We start from the raw sequence: 25,757 nt of genomic DNA, 5'->3' as shown, positions 1-25,757 counted from the left end.
CCATTTATGGTAACTAGTGTTACCATAGTGTCTGGCATCTACCATGCAACCTAGCATGGTAGATGCCAGACCTGTAACTTGCAGGTTTGTGAGTAGTTAGATATACCATTAATTCAGACTACCTCACAGCAGTGTTAACGTGTTCCACAAAAACATACTTTGACCCACATTTAGTTTGCAGTAAAGTTATATTGCTATAATTGCAGTTGGGTTGGATTGGACAGGTGGAAATTTAGCTGGATGTTTTTCTTCTAAAACTTTACATTTGTGACACATCATTGCTAATTCATTCGTATACATTACTTGCATTTATATAAACTTATATTTATATAGGTTTTTATTTATATAAAATGAAAAATAAAACCCCTCCTACAGTCAAGGCATGCACTCCCCCTTTCTGTAGAATGTCCACCAATCAACTTCCCCCTAAGTAACTGGTAAGCCAATAGCAACCCCTGTCTTTAGTGTGCTCGGTAACTAAGGACTGAGCAACTGAGTTCTTCCCAACCACAAAAGTGCTATGCCTCCTGAGGATCTTCCTTAGCAACCGTGGACAAACATGAGTTACTACAGCATAAGGTGAGAATTAAACCTAACGCAGTTTGTACGTTGTGTCCTTACTTTTTCCCTTTGGTGAACTGGGGAATGGGGAGGTAAGCGCTGGGATTAGCGCTTTCTTTGAGGCGAAAAACTTAGCTGTCGCCCACAACTTTTATAAGAGAGAGCTGCATACAGATAGAGACTGGGCTCAGGCAACTAGCGTTAGCTTGTAACAGTAACAGGCTAGCTTTAACATTCCACAGCTGGCGTGTGAGCACAAGGAGCAGTTAACGGTGTAGTCCCCCCCCCCATCTTTTTATTTTATTTATTTTTTCGTTTCGATGACTGTTACTGGGCGAATGGCGAGAGAACGGTCGTTGTATTTCAGGACTTGTGCTGTGCACAAACCGCACAGCAGAAAGGGGCAACCGTTTTGTTTTAATGTTACCCTTGCTTGCTTATAAATGTAGCCATACTCCCTCCTTTTCCGATGAATAAAATAGTTCGGAAACCCATCATTTGTCGCATCTCGTTTGTCTTTAGTTAAATGCCCACGTACAGTGTAATAAACACTTATTTATTTATTTATTAAAGCCGCAGACAATCCTTTTGTTATACACAAACACATTTCTTTATTTCAAATAGCATTTGCCTTAGATATTTGCCTCATACATAACGCCATAGATATTTCAAATTTGGATATAGCAAGACTAGATGGATTCCAAATAGTGTGTTTTGCTGTATAAAATGCTTTAGATCCTGTACCTAAAGAGAGGTACTCAGCCACTTCAGAGCACTCACTAGGTTTAGGTGAGTGCTCTGGAAAAAAAACACTGTATATCATGTCTGAACATGCCTCTTCGTAGTCTCTGGTTTTATGTAAAAAGCATTCATGTCAGCGTGTATTTATCCTCACCTCCCAAATGAGTAAATAGATAAATATCTGGATAAGTAAGCCAGTTACTGAATGCAAAACATAGATTTACAAACAGTCACACAAAATTCGCCTGGGCATAATGTACTGCATGTAACCCCCTCCCCATACACACACAGAGTGTAAAACGGCGCTGTGTTAATGGAAGCTGCTTTACACGGTTTTAAGAACTGGAGCAGAGATTCGTCCTTCATTTTTGTTGGGAGATAATTATCACAGTAGCTCACCCACCCTTTCCTGTTATAGAGGCAGTCACATTATTTGATTTAATCAGTTTGTAGATTAGTTCTGTCACCTAAGGCTTAAACTTAGTGATAGATCATTTTTATTAGTTACAGTGACATTGAAACGAGAACTTTTTTGTCTGCGTTTTGTTTTTAAATTGACTATTTTGCTGCAAACAAGTATTGACAGAGAAATGGTCTCTACATGGTATCAGTTAGTCTTGGTCTGTTGACTTGGAATAACTCCCATCCTGTTCATGTTTTTTCCCCAGATGTGAAACAAGTACTGTGTTTTTGGAAATCTCAGGGCCTTTCTAACTGTGTCAGCTTAGTAATGTGAACCACTTTGAACACATTCCTGATTAGCACACGACTTGGAATGCACACTTTATCAGTGTTGAAAAGAAATGGATAAAGGGCTTCTCACAAATGCCATGCAATTTAAAAAAAAAAAAAAAAAAATATATATATATATATATATATATATATATATATATTATTAGTATTATTATTCTTTGATGCAGTGAATGCTGTGTCCTTCGTATTTCTTCAGTGACTGCTGAGTCACTTGGCAGCTTGGAGTAGTTACAAATCCCAGAGTCTTCATGCAGAGCTGACACATTTGCAGAATGACAGTTTTCATAACAGTATCACCATTGTAATGTTTCAAGTGCTGATAACATGAGTGTAGCGTTATAAGTGCGAGGCTGGTGGAGTTTTGTTATTTGTCGCACTGCACAAACAGTGCCAGGCTAGTGCTTAGCAGAGATTTTCAAAGTTTTGACGACAGCTTGCCTGCTTAGGGAGCTAGCACAGAAAATGCACACATCAAACCCTAGTGTAGTTACTGTGTGTGTTCAGATAATGGTGCTTTATTGTCATTTATGTAGTGAGGTTGCTGTAATATTTCTTAAAACCAGCTTTATTTGTATATTTTAGGAACCAGCATGAGTATTTGTATCGGAAACCTAGGGGTTTTAATTTGGATAATGTCTTTAGGAAAATGTTCTATTTGTCTTTTATTGAGTCTGTTTTAACTTTTTCTTCAATCTGCTGGTTTGGGTCTCTTAGCTTGAAGAACAAGAAGAGGTTGGAGCATGTTGTTAAATTGTGTAGTAAAGTGGCAGGTATAAAGCTAGATGATCTGCCCTCCTGTATAGAGGCAGCGCAGCAGAATTGAAGGGAGAAAAAATTCGGGTGATAGCACACATCCTGTGTTTTCAGAGTGTCAGCTGTTGACTTAAGGGAGGAGGTATTCTTTACCTAATTGCAGAACAAATAGATTTAAATTCCAATTTGCTCCTACCACTATTCATTTTTAAAATTCTATGATGTGATTTGTGTTTTTCTTGGTACATCTTGGCTGGCTACAAAGCAAATTGCCCCTCGGGGATACTAAAGTTGATCTTGATCAGCCACTATCTTTGGTGTTACTGAATTCTCCTTTAGATTTCTATTCATTGTTGGATTGTCTGAATACCATTTCTGCCTCCTGTAATATCTCTGGAAATACTCTCTTGTTATTTATTTGTGCTGCAACTTAAGGAGTGATGAATGAATGAAATGTACACTTTCCTTGTTCATAAAATCTCACAATTTTCTATCCCTGTTGTTCTATACCAGTGTGCACACAAACCAAAATTTCAGTGCGTAGAGGCAAAACTGCCTCTGTGCAATCTGACATGTCATCAGTTCTTGTAGCTTGCCATCACCAGTGTGTGAATGTGTGTGTGAATGGGTGGGTGACTGGATGTGTAAAGCGCTTTGGGGTCCTTAGGGAGTAGTAAAGCGCTATACAAATACAGGCCATTTACCATTCTTCTTTAGATTGTATATTTGATGGCCTTTTTGCAGCATCTATACATAACAGGATACTCTATTAGCTTTTACTACTTTTCCATTCATCAACTACTTTCATACAACAAACAAAAAACCCCCCATAAAAAACAAATATTTCTCAGAGGAGAAATATTTATTATTATATATATTATTAGATTTCCCAGGGCTTCCTTAGTTTAGCATTAACCAGAGTCTCCCAGCAGATCAGATGACTTACTCAGGATGAAGGCTGTTTACTTCCCAGGTAGCCTTTGCTGTACTTTTTTCTCCCTTTTCTCTCTCTAGTGGTGGGTCACCTGCACGGTTTTTAATTGTGGGTTAATTCACACAAGAAATTGATCAGCCTTTATAATTACTAAAGTTGTTTTTTTTTAAGGAAAAATGAGTGCAAATTAGTACAAAGTACTGATGCAGTAATCTAACAGTTAATTCATAACTGTGTGTGAAATATATTGCAATAATAATTTGTGCTCTATGTAAAATCCTACAGGAACACTGGAACTAGCCCCACAGCACACACAGTGGGCCTCCACACATCACCGGGGCGACCGTGGCTCAGGGGGGTTGGGAATCGCATCTGTAACCGGAAGGTCGCCGGTTCGATCCCTGGGCTCTCTGTCCTGGTCGTTGTGTCCTTGGGCAAGACACTTTACCCTACTTGCCTACTGGTGTTGGCCAGAGGGGCCGATGGCGCGATATGGCAGCCTCGCTTCTGTCAGTCTGCCCCAGGGCAGCTGTGGCTACAACCGTAGCTTGCCTCCACCAGTGTGTGAATGTGAGAGTGAATGAATAGTGGCATTGTAAAGCGCTTTGGGTGCCTTGAAAAGCACTATATAAATCCAATCCATTATTATTATTTGAGAATAGCAGGTGAGCCCCTGTGTGTACACTCAGTGGACTGTAGGGTAGAGTGTTATGTATAACCTGAGGTAAAATGAAACCCCTTTTCTTAGATGACATTTGAGGACCACAAGTGTTAGCATGGGATCTTCAGCTTAAAGTTAATTATAGCTAACTTTTTTTCTGAATATTTCCTGTTGGAAACTAAAGTTAATCCTACAAAGACTCTTTTATACCTATTGTGTCTAAATTTTCTTTGTAAGATTCAGTAACATTCAGTAGCTTGTGGAAATGTGGAATCATTGAGGAGGAATGTGTTGGGATGAGGTTTGGACTTTGACTAGGCCATTGCAACACCTTGATTCTTTTCTTTGTCAGTGATTCTGTTGTAGTTTTTGTTGCTGTGCTTAAGACCATTGTTCTGTTGCAATACTCAGTTTTAGACAAGGTTAACTATCAGGCAGATGGCCTCAGATTTCACTCTAAAATATAGAGGAGCTCATGGTTGATTCAGTGACTCCAAGGTGTCCAGGTGGCAACAAAACAAGCCCAAATCATCACTGTCAGTTGGTATGACAGTTGGTATGAGGTGTTTTGTGTTTGGCTTTCACCAGTCGTGACACTGCGTTATGGCCGGACATCTGTGCTTCGGTCTCATCTATTCATTGTTCCAGAAGTTTTGTGGTTTGTTCAGATGCCACTTTGCAAACCTTAGCCATGTTGCCATCTTCATTTTAGAGAAAAGAGGCTTTCTTCTGTGTAATCTGTCCAAACAACCCAGAGTTGTTTAGTCTTTTTCTAATTATATTGGAACTTGGGATCTTTGCAGTTTCTCTGAGCATATGGTGAAATTGCTAGGATATCTGCTCCTGGAAAAATTGCAATATTGTGTTAACACACACCTGAATGCTCCAGACCAGCAAACTGCTAAAACCTCTGCTTTTATAAAGATAGTCAAACTTGCTGATGATTATTATGGACGTGTTCTTATATAATACTTTTCTACTGTAACTGAGCACGCAACTTGCTGTATACAATTACAATATTACTGCTTCCAGTAATGCTCCCAGGAATGCATAAATTCCTTTGAAACATTTCCTTTCCAACCTGCTGCCTGCATCATATAATGTGTGCAGTTCTGCACGAGCAGTTGGGGTGATATTGAAGTTAGTACGCCATCTTAGTTGAACATTGTTATAAATCAATCAATTAAAAAAATTCTCTACAAGGATAGCGGTTAACCTCTGCAACTGCATGAACGACTTGTGGTCCAGTTGTCATTTACTGTGGCTGTCCAGTGAATTCCAAATGGCCCAGCTGGCAGGCGTAGTCCACTCTGTTTCTCATGCATTTAGAGACTAAAGTAGCATTTCTGGTTTTTGTAAGTCTATACACTTTTTTGTTGTTGAATAGTACAGCACTGCAAGCAGTCAACTAAATTAATAAATATATCTGTATTTGCCATTCTTTGTTAATTATGAAGAATTAGCGCTAATGGACATGAGTTTGCGTTTTTTTGTTTGTTGCCTAAATAAAGTAAAACATAATTGTGAAAGAGTCAAAAGGGGACTGTGTCACTTGGCATCCCAAGGGTAGCTTATTTCCATTATTTGTTTTGACTTCAATAATTACTCCCACGGGTGAATGATTCCCCTGCTTATCATGAGTTAACGTATTTGCGAGTTTACTGCTCTCTCTCTAAGAACAAACATACACAATACATGCCTCATTTTCTGTCTGATTTTTATTTTGTCTCTCTCTTCCAAATAGCCTCAGGAAAAACAAATGTCAGCTTCTGGTCGCCTAGCAACCACACAAAGGTCCTCCCACTGTATCTGTTTTTAGATGTTGTAATCTATAGGTTTAATTTTATTCAGATAACTTTCTTAAAACTGTGTATGCTTCTCAGTTCCACAATAAAAAATGTAATCTTAGAGTGATCCAGGAAGGTAGTTTGGGAATTAGAGAAAATGAGCCAAATGCAAGTGCTGACTTTCTCAGTAGTTAGTGGACGGTATTGTGGGAACTTAGTGATGGCAACCTTTAAAGAGTGACTTTATATCTAAAATATAATCAGGCTAAAACAACTTACCCTAGTGCTCTTTCAGACTATATGTTTTCAGTTCTGTGTCTGCCTGATCTTTTGCAATACTCTGACATTCAAAACTGTCACTTCCATACCTATCCCTAGCTGGATCCTTGCGCATTGCCTCAAGTGTGAAGTCATGGTAACAGCACTAAGCCTCACAACCTCAGAGTACCTCAGCAGTGGTAGCTGTCACTCCCATGGGTGGGACATCTACTCTTTCTCAGTGACACACTAGCAGAGATCTTGGAGTCTGTAGGCTTACAAATGGGTAGAACTGAGCAGTAAGCAAGACCCCGAGTGTAAATGAAGATTTTTGTTATAGATAAGAGACATTTGGACTGGCATTCCTGAAGCTGCATCCATGGACACTGTAAAGACCGAGGGATCTCAGCCTGCCTACAGTCGCTGGTCATACAGGTAGTTGGACATAATGGCACGCGTACATGCAGTATGTTTTGATGTCAGTAGTAGAGTTTTTTTCAGAATATACATTCTTGTGTGCTCTTTAAGACTTGTGGTTTCTTTCTTTAAGCAAGACAGCTGCCTCCTGCATTAAAACAGATGCAGTTAAAGAAACTTTTGCTTTAATTCTCCTAGCAGGATAGTCTTTTTAGAAATAAGGAATTACAGAGTTGCCTGTGTTAGGATTGAGGTCAGCATTACTATCTTTCTTCAGGTCGCTGAATGACTCGATGTTCTTCTCGCTCATGTTTCTGCCATCATGTCGTTACTTATTCAGAGCATCAGGCTGTGACTGTGTGCTGTAACCAGAGTTGGTAACTTGCGTGTGTGTCCAGCCCGTTTTGAGTGTGTGTGTGTTAGTGTCTGCTCTTGGTAGGTTAATTCAAGCACATCCATGTAAGTAAGGATGTGCTTGGGGTATTCATCCAGTTAAATGTTTCCTCTTAGCATTTTATTTTATAAATACTCATCAGTTTCTAGTCTGTTTTAAGGAGTCTACATAAACCATATTCTCAGTTTTGAGGCTGTGGTGATTGAGACTAGAGATTTAATTTAAATTTACTAATCTTTAATTCCTTTGATTTTGAAATTGATCTGAGAAGGCTGTAATCATAATACATCTGAACATCTGCTCTTTGCTTCTTGTTTAGTTATCATTCCAAGATTCTGTAGCTTTGAGTTATCATTATTCCATTTCAAATTCGAGTCCTGAAAACCAATTGAAGGGGATTCCTCCCTGATAGTATTCAGAGATGCTCATAATATATATAGAAAAAGTTTTGCTCTATGACAGGTAATCACTCACTGATGTCCAAAATAGTCGCTGGCAAAAATAACTATAGTTAGAAATTTTCAAAAAGCCATTATTATTGTTAGAGCCCAACCAGGGCTGATAATATTGTTCAATATTAGCTATTTGCTGATCTGTCGGTATCTGCATTTAAAATGTCCGATAAATGAAAATTAAAAACGTAAAGAAGAGAGAGGGAAAAAACACGTTTGAACCATGGTATAAGTGTTGATGTTCCAGAGTTTGTCCACCAGAAGGCACTGTACAACTTACCTTTTGGCAATAAATGCTTTTGGAAACAGCTGATCCTGGAAGACTCATTCAGAGCATAAACTAAATAAATAAAAAATAAATAAACAACCAAACTTACAAATATTTGGGAACTGCTTTGTGTGTCTCAAAGAAAAATATATATTAGAATATTGGATTTTTCGGTCACCAAATATTGGTATTGATATCGGTCTTAAAATGAGTCAGCTCTAATTATTAGCATTGATTTTAGTATTTAGTATGATTTAGTATTTAGTTGCTGCATTTCTGCAGGTGCTTTTTCTGTTGCTCAGATATTAATGTTAAATACAATCAGTCGTGTTTTTAGTGAAAAACAAGAAGGACACGGGTAAATTATATTTAACCTTAATATGTTTATTATGCTTTGTCAAACTAGACTCTCTGATCGATAATCTTGTAAAATGTATGAACAAAAAGTTGCATGAACCTACTATGTTTTGCATGGCCAGAGAAACCGTAGCTCTCGATAACCCAGGACAACCTTGCTGTGAGGTAATAGTGCTAATGTCTGAGGCACCTGCTTCTATGCATGTATCAATTTTAGTTCTTCCTGATTATAAACTGGTGCAAGAGCAAGTGGATGAATGGGTGGATGGGTGGATGGATGGATATTTTTGGGCTATGTTTTACTAGAATTAAGCATTAAACCATTATCAGCCCTCATTTTATGGAGTACCCTCTCTTAAGTTCAAAGCTGAATTGCCTGAATTAAGTCACACTCATCCAACTTTCAAATTAACATTTAAAGTGGCAGAGTGGAAAGCTTTTAATTAAAATGAACAACACACAAAACAGATCATGGTCTGATAATACTCTTGTGGGTTTAATACCAAACATTTCTGGTCAGCGTTTCCTTTTTTTATATCCTGAACCAGCAGCAGAGTTATGGACAGTTATCACAGTTAAATTAATAGCTTTCAATTATTTAAAACATCAACATTGTGCAACTTATTTATATATTTCCTACAAAGAATTTATCAGAGGCAGAAGTACTTAAATTTAGCACAGCTCAGCTGCAATTACGTGCTTTGGTAGGCTCCTCCCTTTGTCAGTCTGTGAATCTTTACAGCAGAGTGCTAAAGTCCTCCAATTACAGTGAGGCTCAAGAACACACTGCAGGTTTTTAATCAATGCTGGTGGAAGTGTGCTGTTGACAGAGCAAGAATCTCCATGGTTACTTTGGACTGACACACAAGGAAGGGACAACAGTGGCGCGTCCTTCTCTTGTCACCAAAGCTGTGACGGACTAATGAAGAGGCGATCGCTTACTGCTGTGATGAGGCACCATGTAACTGTGTTTGTGTGTATGCACATGTCCATATTTACCAAGAACATAAAGAGACAGGAGAGTTTGGGTATTTTTGAGCCAGCAGAACCTTTTCTGTCATTTTACAACTGTATTTATTCATTCTGGAAGATTTATTTGATGTTATTATCTTTAGCAGTAGCATCTCATTATCATATCGAAAAACTGAGACATACCTTTGAAGTTGCACTTCTTTTTCTTCTATTAATTGGGATTAGATGGACAGCTTAATTTCTTTCTACTGACACAAAAGGGAGTATTTTTGGTTTGGCCCACTTAACATCAAAGCAGCTGTAAAATGACATCCCTGCTTTAAAACATATATTGTTTTTATGTTTCTTATTCTTTCCAAACCACAATTGAATCAATAAAACCATACTTAAAGGTGGAGGGTTTTTTTTATATCCCACACAATTTTTAACTCCTTCAACCAAAGGTCCAGCGAGTTCATACCATGGCAAGGCATTCAGTTCAATTGAATTTCAATTCAGTTTTATTTATATAGCACCAAGTCACAACAACAGTCGCATTTAACATCAAGTGCCTCCTTCACGTTTTCCAAAGTAGTCCGGGGGGCTGGATTGGTCTTTGATGAGCTGATTTGCTCCCCTGGGCCTTATATTTGATACCCCTGCCCTAAAATAATAGGCTTGTATGTCCTTCCATCCAAGTGTCTATCCACAATTCAAGAATCATCGTTCCTCCTACAATATCGGTCAGAATTTAATCGAAGTTGCACACAGTGATGGATTTTCATCCAACCTGTCCTCAAGGTCAAAGTCACATTTGTCATTATATGAGCACTTTTGCTTTTTCCTGTTTTCATAGCATAACTTTTAAGTACATTTCTTACAGTTTCTAAAAAAAAATTCATTCATTTCAGTGTGAGCGAGATTTCGTCCTGGATTTGACTGTTTGCGAGTGTCCTCGGCTTCTCAGTGAATTTCTATTCTCAAACAGCCAACCAATGACAAGGAAACATTTTACTTTCTTTCTGTTCTTCACACATTATATGAACCCCTGAATCGTGATGAATCGTGAGCCAGATGAGCCACTACATCGTTATGACATTGACATTATGGTTTTCCTATTTGGTGTTGTCTCTAAACTTGTTTCACTCTTTTGTTTATTTTCCATATGTCCCATGCGTCTGGCGGTATGATTTTTTCCCAAAGACCTTCCAGTTCTGCCAGCTTCTCGTCTAACACAACAGCCAGGTATGCACCTACACACTCCAAAAAATTTAACTCCAGTTGCAGTACCTGAAAATGACAGATAGACTGACTAATGCACTTAAAACCTTAGTGCTGAACTGTTATATTTCAGACAGTCATCAATTAAAGAATGATCTTCTTGTGTGAGGGGCCTAGGTTTGATTCCGGTGTGGACCCTTTCCTGTGTGTCATTCCCTTTTGTTCTCTTCCTACTTTCATCTGTACGCTTACCTGTCCCTGTCCAATATAGACTAAGGAAATGCCCCCAAAATATTAAAAAAGATGGAAGTCTTTCACTTGGTTTGCATTTCTTAAAGTGAATCATAAATGTGATTTCAAGGGTATATTTGTTATGTTTGTTTTTTTCCATATTTGTTACTTAGGGGCTAGAATATTAAAACTCTTTATATGCAGGCTTACTTGTTGTTCTCAGAGAATTTAAAAGGAGAATGGGAGGCAGAGCCTTAGGTTTTCAGGCCCCTCTTCTATGGAACCAGCTCTCAGTTTGGATTTGGGAGACAGACACTAATAGTAAAATACAGTAGCCACTGTGATCACAGGTGTATCTACTCTGTGACAGGCCCCAAGATACCCGTTGCTTTGTACTAGAGCAAACTCAGCTTCTCAACATTCTCTCCCTCCCCGTCTCCAATAGACATACACAGAGACTGTAAGTGCAAAAATAATAACATATAACAGTAATCAGCGATATCATTAGTATCACCCTGGTCAACAACACAGTCAGAAGTTGAAGGATGGACACGTTTATCTAAGCTTATGCTATAAACACTGCCTTCATCCACTAGGCTACCATAAGCCCCAAACAGATTTAGACATAAAGACAGCTGTAATGTCTATAAGCATGGAGCAAACAAGAGTCCACAGGTCCTCACTGATTGACTGGATGGGGTCACCTTGCCAGACAAACACATTCATTCATAGAATTACCATTTCCGATGGGTCAGCTTCTAGATACACAAACTGAATTCTGATTTAAGCTGCTAAGATTAGGCTTAAAACTTTCCTTTTTGCTAAAGCATTTAGTTAGAGCTGGATCAGGTGACCCTGAATCCTCCCTTAGTTTATGCTGCAATAGGTGTAGGCTGCTGGGGGGTTCCCATGATGCATTGAGTGTTTCTTCTTCAGTCACCTTTCTCACTCAATGTGTTAATAGACCTCTCTGCACTTGTTGGATTATTGTTATTATCTCTATCTCTTCCACAGCATGTCTTTTAGCCTGGCTTCCTGCTCTCACCCCAACCGGTCGCAGCAGATGGCCCCGCCCCTCCCTGAGCCTGGTTCTGCCGGAGGTTTCTTCCTGTTAAAAGGGAGTTTTTCCTTCCCACTGTCGCCAAAGTGCTTGCTCATAGGGGGTCATATGATTATTTTCTCTGTATGTATTATAGTAGGGTCTACCTTACAATATAAAGCACCTTGAGGCGACTGTTGTTGTGATTTGGCGCTGTATAAATTAAATTGAATTTCATTTATTTTATATAATTCAAAAAGCTCTGTGAAAGCCTTCAGCTGTTCTTAAAACACCACAGCGAGAGAACTAACAGGCACTAGAAGGGGAGATAGCTACCCTTTCCTGACTCTAGTTCTGCTGGAGATCTGTCCCTTTTAAAAATAATGTTTTTCTTTCCACTGATATGCCAGCTCACAGGGGTTCATCTGATTGTTAGGTTGTAGGTTCAGTCTGTACCTTAATGGATAAAGTGCCTTGAGGTGTCTATTGTAAAACTGAATTAACTCTCTTTACTACTTATGATTTCTCTCTTGGCTACAAAAAATGTTTTAATCTCTTGCTACTGCCTTTATCAGAGCAGTCATGTTCTAATGTGTTCAAGCAGTGCATTAGGCTCTTAGGCACACACTATTCTGCCAAATTACTTTAGGGGTATTACACTGTACCAACGGAAAAAAATGTGTTATAAGGAACTATTAGGAAAACTGAGCTGCTGTAGAGAGTGTCTTTAGCAATTAACCAGATAGTGCCTTGTAGCATGGAAACAACATTATTAATGGAAAAGTTCAGTGAACGGTAAACATTTTAATTAGTGCTGTTTATGCCATACTTTGATCCTTGGGTACGGTTACATTAGGTGGAGAATTTGTAAATCTGAGGCTCTTTGGTAAAAGCCTCTTTAGGATGACTAATTAACAACGTGTCCCAGGTCCCACTGTTAGTTCATTTGAAGAAATGACTTGGGAAATTAAAAACTAAAATCATCTCCCATTCTCCAGCCCTCCTCTCTATCACCACAACCTGTGCTCAGTTGCCATAATAACCTGCTGTGGAGCCCTTTGATTCATTCGTGATAATATGACACACTTGGGCAAGATGACTAATTTTGACACTATGTAGCAAGGTACTATTCTTGCTGGCTGTTTGGGAACGTATGATGTGTTAGTAGTAAGATGTATTAAAGTCTCCTAAATGGATTTCATGCACTATGATGTCAGCCAACATTGGGCTTGAGATTCATAAGCAGCATGTGTCCTCACTTACAATCAACTCATAAATGTGTAAAGGATGTGAGAGTGACTAAAAGAGGTGTAACAGAGAGTCAGGATAAGCTTTTTGGATATCTGATGAGCTTACGTGGCTCATTTCTGCCAAGCAGAGCATGAGATATTTAAAGATTTACTCGACAGGAAACATTCAAGTTCATGAGGATGGGAGTCACACATTACATCACATTATTGGTTTTGGGTGTGTGTTTGATGGAGAGATAGTGGTGCTGTCGTAGGTCTCTGACTCCAACTTGAGAAAGCCAACTGCTGCTCTCTCTTCACTGTAGCTTAGCAACATTTGCCTGGTCCCTTCAGATAGGTGTCCAAGGTAAATGCCCACAGGCCCCACACTGTAAGGGCTTCTCTCAGCTAGAGCGTTGTGTTGTTTCTTTTTCTTCTTCCCTCTCTGTTTCTTAAAAAAAAAACAAAAAACTAAACAAGACACATGCATAATTAAAGAGTGAGTCATGTCATGTTTCAACAGTAAGCAGAAGATCAGTGTTTTTCCCTTTGTCCCTCTCCCTTGGAGTTAGTTTTCAACGCTACTCTTTTCAAGATGGGTGCTTAAGATTTTAGATGTGCTGTCTTTCACTAAAATTACTAAAGTATCTGTAATTCATTAGAGAAAGCTATCAGTCCAACTGTAGTAATGCCCTCTACTGGCTAGATAAGAAAATGCAATTTTTGTTGAAAAAATGTGTCTTTATATTGCTTCTCCTTTTCTCTGCAGTGGTGTTGAAAATGACAGCAGCAGTCTTATGCAACAGAAGCTGGAAAAACAGGTGGGAAACAAAACATTTTCTACAACTGAACAGCACAGGTTTTCAAAGATCCTGCTTTTGATGTTCTATTTCTCAAAATTTGTGGCATTTCTGCTCTTTTGTAATTGCACTTTCAAAGAGCATCTGTTGAAGCTCATGTGCTCAAATGAGTCTAATGCAGAAGTTCAACTCACACATAGATTTTAGTTTGAGGGTTAACCTCTGGTGCTTTTCTAAACATCTGGTAAGATTTTGCAGGGTAATTAAGGGGCCTGGCTTGTGTTCTGTTCTGGTCACCATGGGCTCCTTATGGTTGGCAAGAATGGTTAAAGCAAAATACATTTTATTAAATAATGTTGTTGGACTGAAAACCTCCTCTGTTTTTTGGCTTTACTGTTATAATGCTGGGTTATGAAACTGTGACACCTCTATCCTTCCCTAATGAACCACTAAACCACAGATTCACGGATGTTCAAATTTATGTCTAAATTGCTTTGAAATGCATAGTTTTCACGTTTAAAAAAAAAAAAGCACAGTTTGAATGAGAGATTTTAATAGACATCTATAATACAACTAGATATTGTTTTGAAGATGCAAATTGTTTTTCTAAATGTAGTATTCAATTGACATTTAATTTGTGTATGCAATGACTAAAATGAGAGACCGATAAGCATTTACTCCCAATGCACAGACTTATATTAGCAGACAGTTAGTCAAATTGTGTGTGTGGTAATGGTGGGTGGGTGGGTGGAGGGGGGAGTGTTCATTATGGGTTACATGGTAAGACAGTTAAAAGTTAATGTTCCTGCATGCAGAGTGATCTTCTGAAACCTTGCTGTAGAGCTGTGGTGTAGCGCTTTAAGCTGGAAGCCTTACTCCAGTATCTCACATTAGGCAGAAGGAAAACAAGGGAGAAGGGTAGGGGGCTCAGATTGGTGACTTCAAAGAGAGAGGCGGATTTACTGTGAGGCGCCTGGCTGTGTGTGTGTTTGTGTGTTTCAGGGTCTCATTGTGGCTGACTTGTGCTGCACGCTTTCAGCTGAGTTCAAACACACTCTCTCTCTCTCTCTCTCTCTCTCTTTCTCTCTCTCTCTCTCTCGTCTCTATGCTCTTAGATAACTCACAAGAACAAACAAACATACACAGAAGAGATCAGCTTTGAAAAATTAAATCATAATTACATTTTATATGTATTTATATGATGAAAGTGAAGCACACTGAAGGAGCTGTACACCTCCCAGCCCCCCCCCTCTCTCTTTTCTCTCTCTCTCTCGCTCTCTCTTTCCTTTCTTTCTGTGCTCTCTCGCTCACCCTATCTCTCTCCTGCTCGAGCGCTAATGATTGCTGATTCAGTTAGCAACGGTGACTGCCTGTACATACAGACACACATACACACACCCGCGTACAGACACACACAAGCTTGGTATTTGGCTTGTGTTAGAGGAGCACATAGTGTAGTGGAACAGGTTGACAGTTTACTGACTCTTAAACTGAGCTCCAGAAGAGGAATAAAGGACATGGCGACAGAGTCATGCCCACCAGGAGTGCTTCTTTTAGGGGGAGAACACATCGTCATCTGACTTAAAGAGAAGTGGGATCTTCTTTATTCTTTAGAAAACTTGTTAACTTTTAATATCAATGGAACGGGTTTGTAACTTCTTCTTTTTCTTTTTCTGATGCATTTTCTAGTTTATTTGTCTTTTAGATCAGGACTTGTTTGTGAGACGCAGGTGTGAGGCTGTTGCTTACGTAGACTCAAAGTTTTTTAATCAGTACTGCCAGTGAGAGAAAAAAAATTTAGTTATCTCTCCCTAACAGTACTTCAACTTCTCTTTTCAGTAGAGGGTTTGCATGGCCTCTTTTCATCATGTAAATATAAATGTACATTGTATCTAAATCAGTGTCTTTTAACCCACGTTCTTTGCTCGGTTCTTTCCGGTGTTTTGGGTCACATAGGAAGGATTGTGAAAACCTGAATGAAGTCACATCCTGTGTTGAAAATGCCAAGTACTCACGCTATACAAAAGAACTGAATATTACAATGGGTTGGCTTAAAATAGCTCGATGGAAGACAAAACAAACTGCTCAGACTAATCTTAGGCTGGGAGTACATGTGCAGCAACTTTTGAAGTTAAAGCTGTGGTTTGCCTCAAATCGGTAGTCAGTATCTTAATGAAGAGGAATTATTGTGCAATGTGAAATCTGGTAGCATTCCCACTTTCATTCATTACACTAGACCTAATTATGTTCATTATGATAATGTTGCATTATGTTTTATTCATTTGTCTCCTTTTATGTATAGCAATAAAGGGAGAACACAGATCTGCTCTTTCTTTGAAATGATAACGACTGGGTCCAGCTCTTGGGTTTTTCATATGCGAAAGAGTAAAAAAACAAATGCTTCCAGTACCAATTCTTTCTTAAAGTTTGCTTTTTGGATGTTTTTCATGTTCACTGTAGGATAAGAAGATTTGATTTTCTCTTTTTAAAAAAAACAAAACAAAAAAAGAAAAACATTACGGCTAGTGAAAATGATTTCCTCGAGTGTTAGAATGACTGAAGTCTAAAAAGCTTTTTGGTCTGCCAAATATGAGACAAGGCTTCTCGGTCTCTCCCAGCTGACTGAACACTAAACAGGAATTGTTGTTGTGCATTTGGTGCGCTAATTAATGTGCTTGCATAATCCATCGCCTGCTCTGGCCACAGTGGGTTTTAGGGCAAGTGGATACAACATGAACATAGTCAGTTTTCTATCCTTACTGAAACTACAGTGCAAATGATTGTGGACTAATTTCACTACCTAGAGGTTACACCTGTTCTGAGTAATCAGTCGAAAGAAACCTCATCTCAGTGATGATGTTCGAAGCAGCTAATTACTTTATCAGACCCTTGTTATGTTCTTACGTTGGGCATTCTTCAGTTCACCAAACTACAGAACATTACTGTAAGCTTTCACAGCCCCCATTATTTTATTTTTTTTATTTTGGTTGTTGTGTTTTATTATGGGCTTATTTTTTTATTTAGTCTGCCTTTTGGCATCAGTATTAAGTCAGGTCACAGTGGGGCGGGTGAATACAACATGAACATAGTCAGTTTTCTACCCTTACTGAAACTGAGTTGTGTACTGCATTACATATAGTTTTTGTAGTGCATACAGCTTTCTATACCTTGAAATGGTTTGCACAATTGCTTTATCTGTTATTGCATGTCAAATGTCCTCCTGTTCTGATTAGTAGCTCAGCAAAATGTGTTCTGCTGCCTTACAGGTCTGGACTGTGTGTAGCTATCTTTCTTTTGAAGACTGCGTATTGTATTATGGTGTGACTCACTAAGCTGACCTTGTATGGCTTTATCTCTCCACTGGAATATTTTCTTCAAAGATAAAGTAAAAATAACTAAAATACTTTAATGAGTTCTTGGATGGACTTCTGTGCATTTTGGTACAGGTAACCACGGTTCCCAGATAAGCCTTTAGAAAATCAAAGCTTTTGTTTGTCCAATACTTGTTTATGGCACAAAATCTCACATGTAGAAATCCAATTTTTCTGACCTGTAGTATTAGAATAGCATTATGCAATGCAACGACCAGTGCTCCTTTCTTTTCTTTTCTTTTTCTGTTATTGTCCTGGTCGTTTGCAGCACCTACTGAGAGACACAGGTTGTAACTCATCATCCATACTAATGTAATTACCCATAGCTTGTTGTGTTGATGTTTTCCAGCTTGGCTTAATCTTCCCAACCTCCATCATTTAATACATGCCAGCTAATTATGTATGAAGTGAGTTTTCCAGTTGCATGTCCTGAAAGTCACGTATATTTGTACCTAGAATTAGGTTACACAGCATTTCTGTTCCCCTGTTTGGTCCACAGAGGGCACTGCTGGAGCAGAAGCAGCGGCAAAAACGTCAGCAACATTTGATGGTCCAGCCCAACACAGAGGTTCGCCCCCGGCGTTCCAGGGCACGGCGTGGTGAAGAGCAAGCCCCGCTAGTCGAATCTCAACTCAATGTCACCAATGATGTCATAATAGATGGTGAGAAAAAACATGTGCAGCATTTTTTACGTCATTCATAAAGGCATGTTAATCAAATCCCCATAGTCTAGGCATTGTCACACACTGTTTCCTCTTTACATAAAAGTAACTTCAGTTGGAAGTATACAATGTTCTGCATTTGACTGTTTTTAATTTAGGCTAGGCACATCATACAGCAGCACGGTTAAACTACCAAACCACACTTCAGTCAAGGGTTTTTTCCCCCTATTTTTTTAGTTCAGTTCACAATAAATCCTATTTCATTTTCCAGGATTTTCTAGTGTTCTAGGCAATCTAGTATTGATTTTCTGCCTTGTTTCTTGCACACAGATATTTCCCTGGATTCTCTAAATCTGATTATGAGAGGAGATATTTGGGGCTTTTACAATTTTATATTATATTTTAAAGAACATGGTGTACCTCTTCCCATTTTTACTTCTGACAAGCTGCTTCTCTAAGATGCTCTTTTATACTATGTCATGTTACTGACATGTTGACCTCCACATGTTATTTTTAGTGCCACTTACTTTTCCAGCCTTTTGTTGCTTCTGTACCAACTTCAAACTAATTGCAGTTATATGAATAGAAGAGGTCTTGCTATGCATTTAAATGTTTTCTTTGTTAAATGGCACGTTTTAGACCATTTTTATGGTTTTTCTACTGTTGGATGTGTCACAATATACATCCAACAGTAGAAAAACCACATTCACTAATATCCACTCACAGGATTAAGTTGTTTGCAACAAGGCCCAGTATGAGAAAAAGAAGGATTAGTCTAAAGTGCAAATCACGCAAACCTACACTGGAATCCAAGAATAAAAATATGGATTTGGAAATGTGTATAATAGATTCACTTAGTAGATTCATTAGATATGCTTGGTTGGACCCAGTTAAGGGAAAATTAACAGCTCATGCATGTCTGCCACCTTCTCCTGTGTTGTAGGTATTGATGGCCCAGCAGCCTTCCTGAGCTCAGAACCTCCTGATATAGGAATGAAAATTCAAATCCTGTCAGTGAGCCAGTCCCAGTCTCAGTCCCAGCCTGAGTCTCAGTCTCAGTCCCAGTCCCCTGCTGCTGAAGAGCCTGAGAGGGACGGAGACACTGAGACGCTGCTGGAGCCCAAGACAGATATCCACGAACTGCTGCAGAAGCAAGGTGATTTGTACTGGATCCTGGGTTTAAATCATTTTTCTGAACCCTGCAGTAAAGTCAAATGGAACAACTATTGTTTGCCTGCTTACTTATTTACTTTGTTAGTGTGTGTGTTGAGTCCCCTGGTGATTTTTTTATTAGAAGAGAGTAGCATCAGATATTTGCTTGTGGTTACTCTCAGGGTTTTTCTTACGTTTCTCAGCTTTACAGTTTTTACCTATAAAGGAAAAAATGTGTATTTATGACACTGCAGGTAAGAAGTTGCTGTTAAATAAAGTCAGACTTTTTGACATCTACCAAATTGATAGCACTCTGCTGCTGCATGTGGAGTGAGTGGTATGATTGATGGTAATGCAGTGAGAACTGGTTCACTAAATAATAGGTAAGGGCATTGTTCACACTGCAGTGCTTGTTTGTGGCATCATTAGAACTACTACCACCCACACCTGCCAACCAGCTGATGGGAATATGTACAATTTCAGGAAAATGTATAAAAATCAAGCTCACAGTGACTTTTGCACTTTTCAGATTCATCTGCAGCAAAACCAAATTTCTCATTATATGAAGGTTAGCATGCGTTTAAACAGTAACAACATCATGCAGTTCTGCAGGTGTCATAATGTAGCTCGTGTGTTACCACTTTGTGCCCACAAACTCAAGACATGACTGGTTTTTTTTAAGATTTCATTTGAATCCTGCTGAGAAACTCAGAAGCTGGGTTACTTTTCATACCTTTTTTAAAGGCTTGAGTGTGACGCAGTAGAAAGTGTCATTGTGCTTCTCAATAATGTAAGACCTCATTGTTAATGTTAGCTCAGTTAAGCAGACGAGCCTGCCCCAAAGAGCTCCAGCAGGTATTTGTGGCTGCCTGTCTTCCATATTACCACGGTGCCTTGGGAAATGGAAGAAATAGATATTTTGAAGTACATTCATATTTAATCAGCTCCTTGATGTCATCCAACATCTTCACTTTTGGCTCGCTGTAGAATTTAATATCCTTCTTGGCCGTGTGATAATAATTATCTGGAAATGCTGTATGTCTTTTTTGGATTTGCTCAGTCGAATGTTAGTCCTCTTTGACATTTCCAGATGGTTGATTTCATAAGCCAGTATCTGACACAACTTTGTGTGGGTTTTTTAATTGGAGCCCTGGAGTCACTGTTAGAGGGCAGCTAACATTTGCATTCTGTATTCTATGATGCTTCCTGCTTTTTCACAGGATTAGCAGCATATTTGGGGCGCATCACTTGTAAATACTACACAATAGGGGTTGTGTTTTGCTGTTTTTACTGTCACATTATCCATCTGGTTTAGTACTGCATAGCTTAATGCTTTCTCTAATGCTGGAACTTGCCCAGGATATGTTAGTCTAACTGATCAGTGTCAGGAGGAGGCACAAATATTTGAGGACAGAATGCTTTTTGTATGCAAAAGAAGAAACCCCCATGTATTTAAAAGCAGGAATATTATTAACGTGAAATTGGATTTGTTTAATAAGGTTCTGCATTCCTTTTAATGGGCAGCAGGGAGGAACTCGTCTGGTCACTCCCTGAGGTCTGATTGGGAAAACTGGCCTTTACCTCCTCCATCTGTTGCATTTGTAAACACATCACTGATGGGTTTATGTTCTGAATCGCCAAGTCTCACTGAATATAACACGATGTTCATTTTGTGAATGAAGGAACAGCTAAGATGCAAAAAAAATGAGGATAAAGCAGGGTACGATTTTAAGCAAGCCTACTTGTGTTCGACAGATCTCTACCTATGAGCAGCGTTCCTTGGTTTGTCGGTCAGAACCACACTTGTTCACCCACATTTTCCTGCAGCAGTATATCCTCACAGTAGTCAGTTTGATTGCTGTGATTTAAAATCTAAAGTTCTTCATTTACTTCAAACTGTAGATTGGATTGCAGTATTTAGGACTCCAGCTGTATAGTGCAACAATTTAGAGCAATCTTGGTATCATTATTGCCATTTCTGGTCAAGCATTTCTTTTACAAGTCAAATTTTAATTAGATTTTAATAAAAAATAATACTTCAATGTAGTGAAAACACACAGCTTTCATATGAGTTTACACTTTGATAACACATTACAGTGGGATATAGCTGCAGCCAAGAGCTGCATCCTGGCTGATAAATCCAATTATCAGTGAGGAGACAGATAGACAGTCCCGACTGTCTGCACTGTGCAAGCCCCAGTTTATGTCTGCATGACTGCATGGAGCTGTCTCTGCACAAGTAGCTGCACATCAGCTTCATTTATTGTCATAAATATGAGCCTTCCAGTAAGTGACATGGAAAAGTACTCTTTAGGCCAGAGAAGTGGCCTTTTGGTTGAATAAATAAGAATCAATGCTAAATAATCACATTCTTTTTGATATTCACTTTCAAGTCTTCATCCTTTCATTTCATTTGTCATGGTTTCAACAGCTGATGTAAAAGAAATCCCCCTCCCCCTGAATGTTTCAGATAAATATGAAAGGGTGTGCTTTCAGCTGTATAATGCTCTATTTTTTGCTTCAACTATTTCCTAAGTATTGCATCACTTCTTGGGAATTTTTTCTCATATATCAAAGACCGCAGATGAACCCAAAAAACTGGTAAAATCTTCTGTGGAGCGTTTTGAACCAAAACTGAAGGAACCCCTGGAACGAAATAATGACTGAGGTTCTTTTGTTGTGGAGGATGTACGCAGAGCATCTGGGTTTCATTTTCCTCTTTTGTTTTTGTATGAATGGGTTTCTCAGCTGGAGAATTTGTAAAGACCTTCGTGTGTAATTAAAGCTCCCTCACACCACACTCCCACGTCTCTCACCAGGTCTCTGCGAAAGCATGAACTTTGATGAAGCCAGTGAGCACGAGGAAGACTTGGAGGAAGAACGGACCCGTTCTCGGTCCTCTCACACAGACAGCAACAGGCCTGCCTCAGCTACTAGTGGCAAGGACATTCCTGTAAAGCCTACGCACACTAGTTCATATACTCACTATTATCTAAAATGCTTCTTTTTTTTTTTAAAAGTAGCTGACTATATTAATTTGTCCCAGGATCTGGTTACCCCAGGATCACCCACAGCGGAAAACTTACTAGCCGATGTGGCGAATCTGGAGGAGTTTGTCTTACGCCCAGCACCACGTGGCGTCACAGTCAAATGCCGAATCACCCGTGACAAGAAGGGTATGGACCGCGGCCTCTACCCCACTTACTACATGCACATGGAGAAAGAGGATTGCAAGAAGGTGCGATACATGCGTGGGCCATTAAAGTTGTGAATAAGAATCATCATTTTTGTTGTAATATGTAACATTTATAAACAAAAGCCTTCATTAGATACATGTGTCTGCTTTATTGTGTCGTTCCAGGTGTTTCTGCTGGCAGGAAGAAAGAGGAAGAAGAGTAAGACATCCAACTACCTTATTTCAGTGGATGCTACCGACCTGTCACGAGAGGGAGAGAGCTTTATAGGTAAACTCAGGTAAATTCACCCTCCCTGTGTCCACAGAGACCTGCATTAATAAGGTATTATTTGCTGATTGCACACCTTTAATTATATTTATTTTTTTAATGTCAACTGATACTATGTGAACAAAATACCTTTAATTAATAGCATTACCTGCATTCTGTATCCGGCAGCTCTTATAAGTGATTTATTTTTCTATTTGATTGGTAATATTGATTCCAGTCAAAATAGGCAGTGAAAACATTTCATCTGTCCATCCATTTGTAGCTCAACTGGTCACCAGTGTGTGCCTGGCAAAAATAAAGTAAAGTGTAGCAGACCATTGCCTGATTTCAGAAATTCAATCACAAACCGTGAACTACTGAACAGGAAGCTTCTCTTCTCTTCCGTGCCTGGCTTCCTCCAACTCTCACTCACATTCACACTTTTTTCCTCCAGCAACACCTCACCTCCGGTGAGATTTCAGAGCGAGACTTCTTCTTGATGTGAGATACACATCTCTGTAGGGATCCTTTTCATAATGTTGACAGTTGGGCTTGGCAGTCTGAGCCCATCAGTGGCAAAGACAACGACATTCACTTTGGTCTGGACAGTTGACCTGTGGGATTACATTGTAGCCTCTCACTTTTGCCTCTTTTTTTCAATATAACATCCAATGTGATTCCAAAGATTTTCTGCTTGCTAACAGTTAGAATAAACTGCAGCATCCAATAGTTGCTGTTTGCTTGATATTTAGAAAATAAACAGTGTGTTGCTTTCTGCCAATCCACATGACTCAAATGTGAAACAAAATGCTGCCAGCATCTGAAAAATATGAAAAGGTGTAAACATTTCATGACCGGTTTGTTTTCTATCAGATCCAACCTCATGGGCACTAAATTCACAGTGTACGACAACGGGACCAATCCGTGTAAAAACCCCGGGGCTCTGCTGGAAGAAAGCAACACACGACAGGAACTGGCTGCCATCTGCTACGTGAGTGAATGACAAAAGGCTAGCAGTGTGTTTAGTGTGTTGCCTGTTCATTAAATATATTTAGTAAAATTGTCACACTCTCTGTGTTTTTTGGCAGGAAACCAATGTGCTGGGATTCAAAGGACCACGCAAAATGACTGTAATCATCCCTGGCATGAACATGAACTTTGAGAGGCTCCCTGTAAGGCCCCAAAATGTGAGTCTGTCAGTAACAGAATTATGCAAAGCTTAACAACTCAAAGAATCTGCCCTTAAATGTCCAACGTGTTGTCCGAATGCTTCATGTATAAAATGACTAAAAGATGAATTTGAATCCAAAGCTGTTTAGCTTTAGCAGTCTGACATTTCACACATGCTGTTAGAATGCAAAAGTCCAAAAGTCCTGGTGTGTGAGTTTAATGTGTAGTTTGATTCATTCCTAATACGATTAAAGACTGAAATCAGATGTATTTGTATGATAGGAGCAGGAGAGTCTCCTGAGCAGGTGGCAAAACCATTCGCTTGAAAATCTGATCGAGCTGCACAACAAGGCACCCGTGTGGAACGATGACACCCAGTCTTATGTGCTAAATTTCCATGGCCGTGTGACTCAGGCATCAGTCAAAAACTTCCAGATAGTTCACGATAATGACCGTGAGTATCTTTAATCTCGGTTATGTTTAAGTAGTTTAAATAATTTGGCTGCTTATAGGATGTTGCAGAATGTCTTGAAATATTTAAAACATACACCATAAACACACTGATCGACCTTTTTTATTTTTACCCCCCTCTATCTCTAGCCGACTACATTGTTATGCAGTTTGGTAGAGTTGCTGAAGACGTCTTCACTCTGGACTACAACTATCCCATGTGCGCTCTTCAGGCGTTTGCCATTGGCCTGTCGAGCTTCGACAGCAAGCTGGCCTGTGAATAGGTGCTGGTTCTCTGCCGGTAAATTCCAGGAACTCAGTTTTTGCGTGTCCCCCCCCCACCCACATGTCATGTCTGTCGTATCAGGGTAGGTTAAACGTCTGCTAACCTGTGTACAGTTTATGTGTATGTACACGTCTGTAGAGACTAAAAGGGAAATGCAAATGAATAATCTGTGCTGGAGACAGGTGCTCTTATTAGACACCAAGTGCAAAAAGAACTGATCTGATATTTATGAACCTGTTTGAAGATATGTGAAATGTTTATTCTTCACATATTTTTGTTGCCTTTTATATTTTCATTCCACTAAGTTTTTTAGCTTAAAAAATAACTGTCATCTACAATTCATACTGTAAACCATTTTGAACTATGTAACATGATGGCCTTTCCTCTGGCACCACCTGCAGGCCCAACTTTAGATGTTGCCAGAACAGAAACGCACAGTTGCTGTACTTTATTTCAACCCCCATTTATAAGGAACTGGCATCACAGCCTCAACACTAGTTTAACTTTTTTTAATCCTTGTTTACATCTTAAATCATATAACGTATGTTTTAATCTGCCTTTTATCAATAGCTAATTCTGATATTTTTTCATTGTGGTTATCACTCTAACATCCTTGTGTGAAAGGTGGGGGTTTTGTGAATTTTTTTTTTTTAATCTTGTGACTGTGATTTTGTCTTGGCGAGTTGGATTATCATTAAAAACATGAACGGAGAATTGCACATTTTAAGAAAAATGAAATACAGACTTTATACAGTATGAAATAAACGATAACACCATCTTATTTGAGCCGTTCTTACAGTCTTAAATTATTCAATGACATTTCAAAATATGGAATTTTACAATACTATTTGGAAGTTAAACATCACTTCAACTCTTATTTTTCTCCCTTTTTAAACAAATTTGATAAGGGGGGATTATTATTTTCATTGGCAGGGATTTAATGTGGTGTTTTGGTTCATCACTGTCCCGAACGTGTTATCTGTTCAATGCAGAGTTTGTTCTTAGATGGACTGAACTGGGATTTTTTTTTATGGCCAGCAGTGTCAGATACTTTTAAAACAATTTGATCTGGATCCTTCAAAGAGCCATGATTTTTCATGCATAAGCTAAATTATTAGAATTTCCCTGTTGTTTCCTGTTCAAGGAAGTGTGCAATTACGTTCTGAAGAAAAATATTCTGTATATACTTTTCCTAAAGAAGTCTTTGATGAAACACGTTCCAGTCTGACCTTTGGAACAAACAGTCAGCTCATTTGGCTGTATGAAAACATACCAGCGGTTGATCAAACATGCTTTTGTTTTCTTATACTGAGGTGAATGCATTTAGTGTTTAATTTCATAAACATTACAGAAATGAATTTCATTGAACAGATTTGAGAGAAAAGAAGGAAAAAAGTGTTTATTGTAAAATCTTCA

The 25,757-nt window shown here is 38.9% G+C and overlaps 1 protein-coding gene across 9 annotated transcripts; it reads left to right on the top strand.

Moving 5' to 3' along the window:
* The first annotated feature begins 425 nt into the window (after nucleotides 1-425).
* On the top strand, nucleotides 426-25,122 carry zmp:0000000711 (tubby-related protein 3). 9 transcript variants are annotated; one of them, XM_040035547.1, is made up of 15 exons: nucleotides 531-579; nucleotides 4,028-4,075; nucleotides 4,393-4,407; nucleotides 6,789-6,883; nucleotides 10,491-10,532; nucleotides 13,777-13,828; nucleotides 17,678-17,840; nucleotides 18,784-18,996; nucleotides 21,812-21,945; nucleotides 22,039-22,230; nucleotides 22,354-22,466; nucleotides 23,309-23,426; nucleotides 23,524-23,622; nucleotides 23,888-24,059; nucleotides 24,206-25,122. In XM_040035547.1, the coding sequence occupies exons 4-15, from the start codon at nucleotides 6,828-6,830 to the stop codon at nucleotides 24,337-24,339; spliced, it is 1,488 nt and encodes a 495-aa protein (XP_039891481.1). In that variant the 5' UTR covers nucleotides 531-579; nucleotides 4,028-4,075; nucleotides 4,393-4,407; nucleotides 6,789-6,827; the 3' UTR covers nucleotides 24,340-25,122. The 9 variants fall into 9 exon arrangements, with proteins under 9 accessions (XP_039891480.1, XP_039891483.1, XP_039891485.1 ...); XM_040035546.1 differs by lacking the exon at nucleotides 6,789-6,883 and having other exon boundaries at nucleotides 426-579; XM_040035549.1 differs by lacking the exons at nucleotides 4,028-4,075; nucleotides 4,393-4,407 and having other exon boundaries at nucleotides 430-579.
* Nucleotides 25,123-25,757: the final 635 nt, after the last annotated feature.

Source organism: Simochromis diagramma, unplaced genomic scaffold (assembly GCF_900408965.1).
Source record: "Simochromis diagramma unplaced genomic scaffold, fSimDia1.1 OVJJ01000816.1, whole genome shotgun sequence".
Lineage (NCBI taxonomy): Eukaryota > Metazoa > Chordata > Actinopteri > Cichliformes > Cichlidae > Simochromis > Simochromis diagramma.
Note: the sequence above shows the minus strand (reverse complement) of the source record. Positions and strands in the feature narration are given on the sequence as shown.